The sequence below is a fragment of the Cervus canadensis genome, chromosome 14, assembly GCF_019320065.1.
Source record: "Cervus canadensis isolate Bull #8, Minnesota chromosome 14, ASM1932006v1, whole genome shotgun sequence".
Lineage (NCBI taxonomy): Eukaryota > Metazoa > Chordata > Mammalia > Artiodactyla > Cervidae > Cervus > Cervus canadensis.
Window position 1 is genome coordinate 12,892,907 of NC_057399.1, and position 12,794 is coordinate 12,905,700.

At 39.7% G+C, this 12,794-nt stretch overlaps 1 protein-coding gene and 1 non-coding gene across 11 annotated transcripts in view; both read left to right on the forward strand.

Annotated features, from left to right (window-relative positions):
• RNF38 (ring finger protein 38) overlaps nucleotides 1-9,784 on the forward strand; it is a 119,725-nt gene extending 109,941 nt beyond the window's left edge. For all 10 annotated transcript variants that reach the window (XM_043486589.1, XM_043486597.1, XM_043486594.1 and 7 more), the window contains 3 exons: nucleotides 1,346-1,467; nucleotides 4,951-5,050; nucleotides 6,360-9,784. In XM_043486589.1, coding sequence (XP_043342524.1) covers nucleotides 1,346-1,467; nucleotides 4,951-5,050; nucleotides 6,360-6,422 — 285 coding nt within the window. In that variant the 3' untranslated portion in view covers nucleotides 6,423-9,784. The remainder of the gene's footprint in view (nucleotides 1-1,345; nucleotides 1,468-4,950; nucleotides 5,051-6,359) is intronic.
• LOC122453420 lies at nucleotides 378-484 on the forward strand. Its single transcript, XR_006273044.1, has one exon. It is a non-coding gene; the product is annotated as a U6 spliceosomal RNA (small nuclear RNA).
• Nucleotides 9,785-12,794: the final 3,010 nt, after the last annotated feature.

Genomic DNA, 12,794 nt, shown 5'->3' on the forward strand with positions numbered 1-12,794 from the left:
TCCAAATTATAGAAAGTAGAGGGGACAAGGAATGTATTAAACCACAGGAATTGGTGTGGGGAGGTTCAGTCAGCAAAACTCAGACTGGGAACTTCTACAGGCCGTTGACCTGGTTTCTTTAACAAATATAAGAGTAAAAATACATACTTGAGACATCAGGCAATGGTAACAGGTTTATTTGGATCCTAATTTGAACAAACTATTTCAAAGAGTATTGAAAATAATTGAAACAATCAAAGATACTTAACATTAAGGAATTACTAGTTTGGAGAGTATAATGATGTTACTCTTGTTATATTTTAAATAGTCTTTTAGTTTTTAAAGTGCTGGTGGTTCTCAACCTGGGGACAGTTTTATCCCTTAAAAGGTATTTACCAGTGCTTGCTTCGGCAGCACATATACTAAAATTGGAACGATACAGAGAAGATTAGCATGGCCCCTGCGCAAGGATGACATGCAAATTCGTGAAGCGTTCCATATTTTTTCACCAGCCCAGGTTGGATGCATGAGACAAGTGCTCAGGGCTGGTGCACTGGGAAGACCCAGAGGGATGGGATGGAGAGGGAGGCGGGAGGGGGGATCGGGATGGGGAACACATGTAAATCCATGGCTGATTCATGTCAATGTATGACAAAACCACCACAATGTTGTAAAATAATTAGCCTCCAACTAATTAAAATAAATGGAAAAAAAAATAAAAAAGACTAAATCAAATTTTAAAAAAAAGATACTTAGCAAAGTCTGGCACGTGTGCTGAGTTGCTTCAGTCGTATCTCACTCTTGGCGATCCTCCTCGCCAGGCTCCTCTGTCCATGGGATTCTCCAGGCAGGAACACTGGAGTGGGTTGCCATTCCCTCCTCCAGGGGATCTTCCCGAACCAGGGATCGAACCCAGGTCTCCTGCAGCTCCTGCGTTGCAGGCAGATCCTTCAATGCTGAGCCACTGCAGATAGTGTAGAGGCCTGGATCACTGCTAAACATCCGACTGTGCATAGGACAACCCCCCACAACAAAACTTTACCCAAGCCTCAAGTGTCCAAAATGCTGAGGTTGACGGACTGCCTTAGACATAAAAGCAGAACTATCTTACCGGTGAAATACCATGTTTTAGATTTCTTTCAAAATAATGTGGGTGTAGGAGTGGACAGTGAAAAATGAAATAAAATTAGCCATGACCTGTTGAGCCTGGGTAATAGGCATATGGAAGTAATTTCTTTATACTATTTTTATACTTCAGTATATATTTAAATTTTTTCCATAATAAAGCTAGTTTTAAAAAAATAAATGTGTGTGAAGATAAAACTCAAAGAAGGATATGCAGACGTGTCTGTCTTTCCCTCTGTAGGCCCTGTTAAACCTGGCAGAGCGGCTGGGAGAGGCCAAGCCTCGAGGACTGACTAAAGCAGACATTGAACAGCTTCCTTCTTACCGGTTCAATCCTAACAACCACCAGTCAGAACAGACTTTGTAAGTACATTTTTCTGACATCTTTCTGTATTAAACTTCCTTTCCACCTTCATGAAATAAAAGCTTGAAAGTCAAAGATAACTTGATGAAGGTAAGTAAGGACAGTTTTCATAGTCTAGGCTTGTGCTGTCCAATAAGATAGCTGTTAAAGTTAAAATTTTTAGTTGCACTTGCCAGTGACGCTGATTCAGACGATGTAGGCGTATGGCATTTCTATCACCTGAGAAGGTTCTAGACAGTGCTGTTCTGGACTTTTATGTTGCCTAGAAATCTTCACGGTTTTTAACTCTAGAATGTTTTATATTAGATCGAAAAGTCTCATACCTGTAAAATTTGAGAGGTTTACCTAAAGATTCTGCTTATTATAGCATCTTTCTTAATAGCAACTCTACTGAGATATAGCTCACATTTAAAGTGTACAATCCAGTGGTTTTTAGTATATTAATAAGTTTTCCAACCATCATCACAGTCAAATTGATATCATTTTCATCACCCCCAGTAGAAATACTTTATCAATTAATAGCCACTCCCCATTTTTCCCCAACCCTCTAAAGCCCTGACTCAGCCCCCCACTAATTTACTTTTATCTCCATAGATTGGCCTGTTCTGAACATTTCATATAAATGGAACCAATATAACATGGGGTCTTTTGGGTCTGGCTTCTTTGATTTAGCATAATGTTTTCAAGGACCACCATATTGTAGCTTGTATCATTTCATTCCTCATGGGCTACACCATTTTACATTCCCACCAGCAGCGTACAGAAGTTTCCTTTTCTCCACATCCTCACCAAAGCTTGTTATTGTCTGTCTTTTGATTCTAGCAGCCCTAGTGGGAGTGAAGTGTTATCTCTTGAGGTTTTGGTTTTCATTTTCCAGCTGGGCTAGTGATGTTGAGCTCTTACTATACTTACTGGCCATTTATGTATCTTCTTTGGAGAAATGTGTATTCACATTCTTTGTTTTTTAATTGGGTTGCCTTTATTGAGTTGTAGGAGTTATTTATATTTTATATGTATAGGTCCTTGTAAGACACATGATTTTCAAAAATATCTTTAATTCTGTGAGTTAGTTGTCTTTTCACTTTAGATTTATAAAGCATCTTTAGTACCCCCCTTTATTTTAAAGGATAAAGGTAATTTATCTGCCTTTTTTGGTTGTTGTTTCTTAACGCTTTTGATATCATGTTTAAGAAACCATTGCCTATTCAAATGCAGAGTTCCAAAGAATAGTAAGGAGAGATAAGAAAGCCTTCCTCAGTGACCAATGTAAAGAAATAGAGGAAAACAATAGAATGGGGAAGACTAGAGATCTCTTCAAGAAAATTAGAGATACCAAGGGAATATTTCATGCATAGATGGACTCAATAAAGGACAGAAATGGTAGGGACCTAACAGAAGCAGAAGATATTAAGAAGAGGTGGCAGGAATACACAGAAAAATATACAAAAACAATCTTCACGACCCAGATAATCACAGTGGTGTGATCACTCACCTAGAGCCAGACATCCTGGAATGTGAAGTCAGGAGGGTCTTAGGAAGCATCTCTACGAACAAAGCTAGTGGAGGTGATGGAATTCCAGCTGAGCTATTTCAAATCCTCAAAGAACATACTGTGAAAGTGCTGCACTCAGTATGCCAACAAGTTTGGAAAACTCAGCATTGGCCACAGGACTGGAAAAGGTCAATTTTCATTCCAATATCAAAGAAAGGCAATGCCAAAGAATGCTCAGACTACCTCACAGTTGCACTCATCTCACACGCTAGTAAAGTAATGCTCAAAGTTCTCCAAGCCAGGCTTCAACAGTACATGAACTGTGAACTTCCAGATGGTCAAGCTGGATTTAGAAAAGGCAGAGGAACCAGAGATCAAATTGCCAACATCCTCAGGATCATTGAAAAAGCAAGAGAGTTCCAGAAAACCATTTACTTCTGCTTTATTGACTACACGAAAGCCTTTGACTGTGTGGATCACAACAAAGTGGAAAATTCTTCAAGAGATGGGAATACCAGACCACCTGACCTGCCTCCTGAGAAATTTGTATGCAGGTCAGGAAGGAACACTTAGAACTGGACGTGGAACAACAGACCAATTCCAAATCGGGAAAGGAGTACATCAAGGCTGTATATTGTCACCCTGCTTGTTTAACTTATATGCAGAGTACACCATGAGAAATGCTGGGCAGGATGAAGCACAAGCTGGAATCAAGATTGCTGGGAGAAATATCAATAACCTCAGATATGCAGATGACACCACCCTTATGGCAGAAAGTGAAGAGGAACTAAAAAAAGCCTTTTGATGAAAATGAAAGAGGAGAGTGAAAAAGTTGGTTTAAAGCTCAAACTAAGATCATGGCATCAGGTCCCATCACTTCATGGCAAGTAGATGGGGAAACAGTGGCTGACTTTATTTTTTTGGGCTCCAAAATCACTGCAGATGGTGACTGCAGCCATGAAATTAAAAGACGCTTGCTCCTTGGAAGGAAAGTTACGACCAACCTAGAAAGCTTATTAAAAAGCAGAGACATTACTTTGCCAACAAAGGTCCGTCTAGTCAAGGTTATGGTTTTTCCAGTAGTCATGTACGGATGTCAGTGTTGGACCATAAAGAAAGCTGAGGGCCAAAGAACTGATGTTTTTGAACTGTGGTGTTGGAGAAGACTCTTGAGAGTCCCTTGGACTGCAAGGAGATCCAACCCATCCATCCTAAAGGAGATCGGTCCTGAATATTCACTGGAAGAACTGATGCTGAAGCTGAAACTCCAATACTTTGGCCACCTGATCTGAACTGACTCATTTGAAAAGACCCTGATACTGGGAAAGATTGAAGGCAGGAGGAGATGGGGACGACAGAAGATGAGATAGTTGGATGGCATCACCGACTCAATGGACATGAGCTTGAGTAAACTCCAGGAGTTGGTGATGGACAGGGAGACCTGATGTGCTGCAGTCCATGGGGTCACAGAGAGTCGGACACGACTGAGCGACTGAACTGAACTGAACTGCCTATTCCAAGGTCGTGAAGATCTACACTTGTATTTTCTTTAAGAGTTTAATAGTTTTTAGCTCTTATATTTAGGTTTTTCATTTTTTAGTTAATTTCATATATTGTGTGAGGTAGGAGTCCAACTGCATTCTTTTGCATATGAATATTCAGCTGTTTCAACACTGTTGAATATAATAGTATCTTCAGTATTAAGGCTAGCTTGGATGTTAAACCAGATATTTTCTTGATGATCTCTCACTAAGCAAAACAAAGCACTCTTATTAAATGTTTAACATCATGCTTTTCTTAAGGTATTTGATAGATTATTTTAGTTTTAAAATTTAGATGGTATTTTGATATGTGAGATGACTATTTTAGTCTTAAAATTTAAATGGTATTTTGATAAGTGAGATAGTAAGTGGCTTTATGGTTTCGATAGATGTAACAAAATAGAAACTACTTGGTTTTATGGTTAAACAATCTTTCTGGTTTATTTCAGGTGTGTAGTATGCATGTGTGATTTTGAGTCAAGGCAGCTACTTAGAGTTTTACCCTGTAACCATGAGTTCCATGCCAAGTGTGTCGACAAATGGCTTAAGGTAAAATGATGGCATCTGAAAAGAATGACATTGAATTTTCTCTTACTGACCGTAGTTTCATGTAGAGTACGTCCATGGTTTGGTGGAGGGTGCTTAAATTGAAACACAGCTTTCATAATTCTGACCATTTTCTCCTTTGTGTATATGGGAGGGTAAATTCCAAAGACACAAATTCTGATAGTATGCCAGGGTGAAATTATTTCAGGGACTTCTTCTTTTCTTCTTCTTTTTTTAATAGTAGGATAAAGGGACTTCACTGGCAATCTGGGGTTAAGACTGCCTTCCAATGCAGGGGGCGCAGGTTCAGTCCCTGGTTGGAGAGCTAAAGTCACACATGCCGTCGGGTGTGGCCAAAAAGAATTTTTTTTTAATAGTAGGATAAAAATGTGATACAGTAAAATAATTTAAGTCAACTTTAGGGTTGCTTTGTTTTAGATTATTCTGAGTAGGAGATGATAATACTGGCCTAGATAATTTGACAGTTGGTGAGGAAGACAGATGAGTTAAAATAGAATCAGTCTTCCATGTGAGCACAGATTAAGAGTACCCAGTTTTGTCCAAACTGAATCCTAAAGGTAAAGAGTCTAAGCTTTTTAGAAAACGAACTTACTATATATGCGTAGCCCTGACATGTGAGAACAGCATGACCAGAAAGACATGGGTTCCATGTGGCTGATGGCTAGAGTGTGGGGGAGAGTAGCAAGAGAAGGGGATTCAGAGGTAAAACCAGGAGTCAGCTTTTTGCGAAGTCACTGTGAAGTGTGCGAGAGTTTGGACTGGATCCCGAAAGCATGTTTTAGAAAGATCACGGCCACTCTTTGAAGAAGGTAATAGAGGAGGTTGATGAAATAAGGATGTACTGGGCCAGATGGAGAACAAATAGTAGAAGCTGGATGAAAAGAAGAGTACTTGACTTGAGAGCTATCATGATGTAGAAATGAGAGCATTTGATAAAAAATGCTTTGTAGAACGTAAGAGAGCAGGTGTTGGTTCTGTTTCTGACTTTAGCAGCACACGAATGGTAGTGGCATTTGTTGAGATGGAGTTTTAATTTTAAGCCAGTGACTACAGTTGTCTGAAGTGGTGATGGATAGTCTTGTCTGTGTTAAAACAAAGCAAATAAAGAATTATTCATAGGCTATTATTGTTTTAGAGATTTGTGGAGTATTTTTAAGAGATTAAATGATTGTACTTTCTTAACGTAACAAAGAATGTAAAAACTATGTGGAAAGTAAAATAGTTCTGTTGCTTTTAATATGTTTCACTATGTAAGTCAAAATTCAGACAAGTGCTCTTTTCTATGTTTTAGGCAAATCGTACTTGCCCAATCTGCCGAGCTGATGCTTCAGAAGTGCATCGGGATTCAGAATGACCAGCCTAAGAGCACAAATTCAGTTTGGGTGTTCCTCATCACATGTATATACGGACTGTCCATTGAACTCAGTCTGTGTGGCTCCCGGCCTCCCTTTACCAAAAGGGTCAATGGACCTTTCTTTGCACTGTGTGACTTAATCAACTATAAAAGCTTACAATTAGTCTTCACAATTATGGGATTGTTATACTAACCGTGTGATTGGAACTCCAAAGACTTTTTCTTTAGCTTAATTTTGTGTGTGCACTAACATTCCCTGGTTTTTGTGTGATCATTCCGAGTGTTGCTGCAAGATTACAGTGGACGTGATCTTTTAGCATGTGCTTTCATAAAAAGTGGTAGCTCCAGATGATATAGCAATCTACCTTATATAGAGCCTTCAGAAACTGTGAGTGGAAATGAGTGCAGCGTGTGACTGTTGATGGTAAATGTATCTGTGCGTGAGAGAGAGAATGTGTGAAACTACTTGTGTGCGGGCATGGTAGCTAACGTGTGTATGAGATCCTATATACCAGCATGTACCAAGAATGTGTGTGTAGTTTTAATTATGCTGCAATGTATACTCTGGTGTGTTATTTAAACAGCACTAGTACTGTACACTGGTTTTTCCCCTTGTGTTTGCTGTTGCACACTGATCGCTAAGGTGCATCAACTATAAGCATCGAATACTCCACCCCCTCCCCTCCCAGTGAATGGAATGAGAAAAGCCTTCTTCCTTTGCTTCAGGCAGCTGTCACCTTCTCTTCGTTGGTGGTCCCAACTGGGTCACTTAAGGAAAAAGTGTAATAGATTCTCACTCCATGAACCTGAAATTTTGATTTTGTCGTGAAAAAGAAATTTTTAAATCTCCAACTTGCTGTTTCCAAAAGAAGGTGCAATATCATACATCATCAGTTAGCAATATTAGCATTTCAATCAGTGATTTGAATGTTGATACTCTCTTGGTTTTCCTTTACATTTTCAGTAAGCTTCTTAGCCGGAAGTGCTTGTGATTTTTTTTTTTTTTCTTTTAATGTTTAGGTTTGTAGTCTATTCTGAAGATATTTGAGTAATATATTTCTAAGAATACCACTGGTCCCATGAAGTGTCACCTCCTCTGCTTCCACCAGAAAAAAAATCTGTTAACTCAGCTTGACTTCTGATATGTTATTTGTTCAGGCTCCCATAGGCAACTAAATTGTTTGAAGAAGACTATATTTCTGTTCTGCCAAGCTCCAATTCTGAAAGTTATCTAGTTCTTCCGCCCCTCAGTAAACGTGCTTCTCACTGAAATCCTCATTTCCAGGATGGATCAAGTGCTGTGACGGCTCTAGTTCCCTAGACCTGGTGTGCTTTGATGTTTTATCACTTTTCTGTTTTGTTGAATGAGAAAAAAATTAATATAACAGGTGTCCAGAATACTTGCAGTATAAATGAAGATTTGATTTTTGTGTAAAAAACAATGCTGTCAAACAGGAATGGACCTGCATTTAGTTGCTCTGAAAAGAATACATAGCTGCGTGGGTCTTTCTTTTTTTGATAGGTTCCTTGAGCGTAATTCAGATTGTTTAAAGTCATCTTTTCCAGCAATGTTTGGATTCCCCTCTCATTCCTCCAGTGTCCTCACCGCCGTCTGCCTCTTCCTGCCGTTGATCCCCTTGCTCCGTTGCGGCAGCACAAGCTGCAGGTCTGGGGTCAGGACCGCAGTGACTTGCTGCCAGCCTCAGCGTTCAGTCGGCTCCGTGTCCGTTTTCTGCTCAGACAGTGTTAACTCCTTGTTACTGCCATGCTCCTTGCCTTCCCTTGAAGACTATAAGCTCATCACAGCTTAGAGTTCAGTAAAGTCAATTCACACAGAAGCACAATTTTGCCCTTTTCCAGACACTGTTGCCTCTATCTCGTCCTACAAGTAGGATTTTGCATAGTTTGTTTGTCCCTGTATTTGTCAGTGCATCAGAAATACATCTAAACAGTGGTAAAATGCACATGTTACTTTTAAATCATTAGAGTATTCCCTACCTGTTCATAATGAATAAAGTGTGTTAAAGACCAAAATTATTGGCGTAATAATCAACTACATTACAAATCACGTATAGTTTAATCTTTATTTTTTTTAATTAAAAAATCATGTTTAAAATGGCAAAAGCCCATCTTATACATAGACTCTTTTATATAGCTGCAAAAAATTTATATCTGTACAGATCTAACATAACATTACTACACTCAGTATTCATTTTATTGAAGCATGCAAGTAAAGCACTTTTTCTAATTTATATAGATACTAATTAACAAGGCACACTGTACTAATGACTAGGAAGAGTAGCTCTCTCCCCTCCCTGGGATGGTGAATTCTTGTCATACTACCCCTTTTCCATTAAATTTTTGAGAGGCCGTTGGCAATTTAGGAGGCAGCAGGGTCTATTTTGGTAAAATCCAGAATTGTTGCACTCTTGTGGCTGATCTCTCTTTGGGAATGTCTCTTCTTCGCATGGGGCTCTTAGAGATGTGTGCAGATTTGCTTATTAAGTAGTTAGTGTGTGTTAGGAGCGTACATGCATGTGTTCCGAACCAGCTCAGCCTAGCCACAGTTAGCAACCATGTGGCTAGCAGCAGAGAAAGAACGGTTGATTTGTACCCAGCTGTGGACTCCTTAGGTGATGCACCAGATAGCAGGCAGATGGTTTCTTGCCTTCTTCCCCTTTTCTCCTAAAACAATATTGGCTTTACCACCTTAACTCTGCTGTGTTTTTTTGTTTTCCTTTGCATGAAATACCACCTTTGTTTGTTTTTAGCACCCCCTCTTCCCCAAAAAGAAAAAAATGAAAAACAAGGCCTCCAGGTATCAAGATCTCATTAGGGTTTTCTGTCCTGAATTTTTTCGAGCAAAATCTAGAAAATGTGAAAGCCTATTTAGATTTTATACACTCTCTGAAATGTGATTTGTTAAGATTCTTATATTTGGGCCTCTTATAATATTTTAAATGAGATCTACCAATTCATGAGAATATTTTTCACAGATATCTTTAGGCCTTTATTAGAAAGCTATTTTCCCCCTGTTGGTACATTTGGTTACCTCATTTTGCTGTTTGTTTCAGATTATGGAAAGCTCACAGGGGTGTATTTTGGAATCATTTGCTGAGTCATTTCCTCAAATCATACTCCATTGTATCAGTTAACATATAGTTTTAAATGTACGTATTATAAATATCTGTAACCAAATCATTTGAAGGCTTGATAAATTTTTAACAAAGTTTGTACATTTTTTATGAAAGTTACTAGTAATGCTTTACTAAGTAGTGCAATGAATTTTTATTTTTAATCCCTGTGCCCAATTTTGGAGTTGAGAGGGTTGTTGGTAATAAATGTATGATGTACACTTAAAACATTGGGTTGTGTTTGGTGTTACTGTGTTAGGGAAGGGTAGGCGTCATGTCTGGAGGGAGGGATGTGGGGGACTTCCAGCAGGAAGATAGAGCTCCTGAGCTCCGAGCAGCCAGACTTGACTTTGAGGCAGTGATTCAGATTTTGTTTCTGTGTTTGTGTGAACAACTTAGAAACACAAAAGCAACTTGCTTTATAACTCATGTGGTCCATATTTATATCTTTAAAAAGGCCAAGAAGACAGCTTGAGTGTAGTAGACACATGTGTGCATGGTATAATTTCATTGAACAGTTAAGTTACATTGAGTGGGTATCTAGAGTTCTTTCTATTTGTGTCAACCATAAGATACAGAAGATAGTTGGGCAGATTTGTTCACATTAGCTACAGTACGTTATGTCTGACTTGTCCACGTAATATGGAAAGAGGAGCTCATCATTTTCCATACATGTTTGTGTAATTGCTTTCCTTTGACTAAAAAAGGAAGAGAGTAAAGCCATCTGCTTATATATTATTACATGCTGAAAGTGGAAATAGAATGCCAAAAAAAACTAAGTAAGGCTAAGTAATAGAACCCAGTTCTCCCCCTAGCAGGAAGTAGTCCTTTGCCTTAAGTACTCCCGTGACAGAAGCATTCAGAAAAGTGACCAATCAGGGTCCCTGACTGTGTCCCTGTTTCCTACCATACTTGAAAGAATGTTTGCATTTGAACTGTGAATGTCTCAAAACTTGTTCTGCCTTACAGTACAGAGTCATTTACTGCTCATTCAGTACCTGTGCATTCTCTCCCGCCTCCCTACCTACTACTGTAGGCAGCGAGTCCCATGCGGCTGCTTCTGACCAAGGGACCACGCGGGGAGGCCATGCCGCTCGCTCTCCTGCCGTGGTGATGGCAGCCCTGGGTCCTGCGTCACTGCCTGGAAGAGAGCCGTCCTAGAAAGCCGCTGGACTCCACGGGCTTTCTGTTAACAGGAAACTGAGGCCCTTAGACTACTCTGTCAGGATTTTGTCTTTGCCAATTTATTCCCCCCTTTCAAAAGACTTAGGTCTGTTTAGTCTTATTCTAACTACACTTTGATGATACTAATCCTCAAGTGTACCAGTTAAACACCACTGGCTACAGTTAACTTTTAATAGATCACAAGGTCAGATTTGCACCACATGATAAAATTCTGAAGGATGTTTGCAGTCAGGTCATTACCAAGTATCTCAGGTCTGTGTGCTTCAGGCTAATGATAATGGAACATTACCTTTGATATCCCTAGACCTCTCAGTTTTTTCATTGCATGCCTTAATACACTACAGTATGATTAGAAATATTTTACTGTTTGTATAGTTGAATGTAATTTATTTCTATATCAATACATAAATATGTAAAAAGCAGAGTTAGTTTCTGTGAACATCATATATAGCTTCCCTGGCTAACATTTAAGAACAGAATTTCCTGTTGGTTAGTAAATTCCCAAATTAAACATTTGTTTATACCGCCTTCCAGATTCATACCTATTTAAAAGATTAACTTGCCAATCAGAGAATTGGACATTCTAAAGAGAGCACCAAACTTGGAACCCACACAGAGTGTGTGGGGTAGACTCCTCCTAAATTGCTCTAAAGTGCACCTGCTCTTCACCTTTCTCACGTGGTTCTTTCTGCAGGAACTGTAGGAATGAGAAAGATTGAGGGGGGAGAGAAGAACATAGTGACAGCCAGGGATACCGAGTATCACGTTACAGTTTGGAAATGGGCTGTAGGCTCAGTATAGATGTTTCCTCACTACAAAGATGAGGAGAATTAACTCGGGATGAAGGAACCCACGTTCCCTTCAAACCTCTGTTTCTTGGTCTACACGTGGAAACAAAGTTTAGTGGCTGGTCAACAAAAGGACCCACAGCCCACACCCAGTCCCCTAGTTCACCAGCTGCTTTCTGGGCCTCCCTTTCAGTGTTAGAATCCCCTTCCCACAACCTTCTGTCATAGTGAACTTAGAGACCCTGAGGCAGCCTCCTCCCCACCACCCCAGCTCCGTCAGGTTTAGATGACAGTAAGTTTTACACTATCCATCCTTCTTGGCAGTAATAATAGACATTTCTGTAGTCGGCATAAGCAATATGGTATCCACATGTCTTAGTTGGTTCTTTTCCTCCCCTTTTACTTGGATATGTTCATACTGAACTTCAGCTAAATCAGAAGACTATAACTTTAACCCCATTACCAAAACAAGGCCAGCCTTGCCAAGAGAAAATGGATCACTGTCATGTGGCTATTTAGGCTTAGAATGTTTTAATTTCAGTAAGGAAGATCATAGATTCCGTTTACTCGAATTCCAGAATATATAAAGGAAACTTGGATCCTCTGTCTAATCCAAGTTGCTAAATTTTAGTCAGGGAAGCAAATCAGAATGGAAAAAGTGAGTTCAAGTTCAGTAAATTTCTGTTTCCCACAAAATAAGGAGAGATCCAAGTCCTTCCTAAGGAATGTTCACAGCACAAATGCGCTCCACAGGTTTTTGTTAAGCAGCAGTGTGGGCCAGGAAGCCTCCAGAATCAGGAGTTCAAGTACTGTGTGTATTTGTTTCCTCTGAGTGCCGCAACAGATTACCACGAATTCAGTGATTTAGAGCAACTTTAATCTCTCAACTTCTGGACCAGAATTTCAAAATCATTGTTGCTTTTGCTTGGAGGCTCTGGGTGAGAACCGCCCATGCCTTTGTCTCCTTGGATTCTTTGGCTCCTGTAGACATAGAACTTAAGTCTCTGCCTGTGTACACGTGGGCTTGCACATCTCCCTTGCGTCTCTTACGTGTCTTCAACTGAATGGAAGTCCCCACTCCTCTGCATAGAAGCCAGCTACGGAGGCGCTTTAAGGAAAGCCAGGTTTGTCCGATCTCTGTAAATTGCTTGAATGTTTCAATGAATGAACTCAAGATTCCAGAGTTTCTTATCAAAATGCATGACCAAAATAAGTAAACTGAAATGTACCATCAGGTAAGTGAGCAAATTAGCAATTGTTCTTTT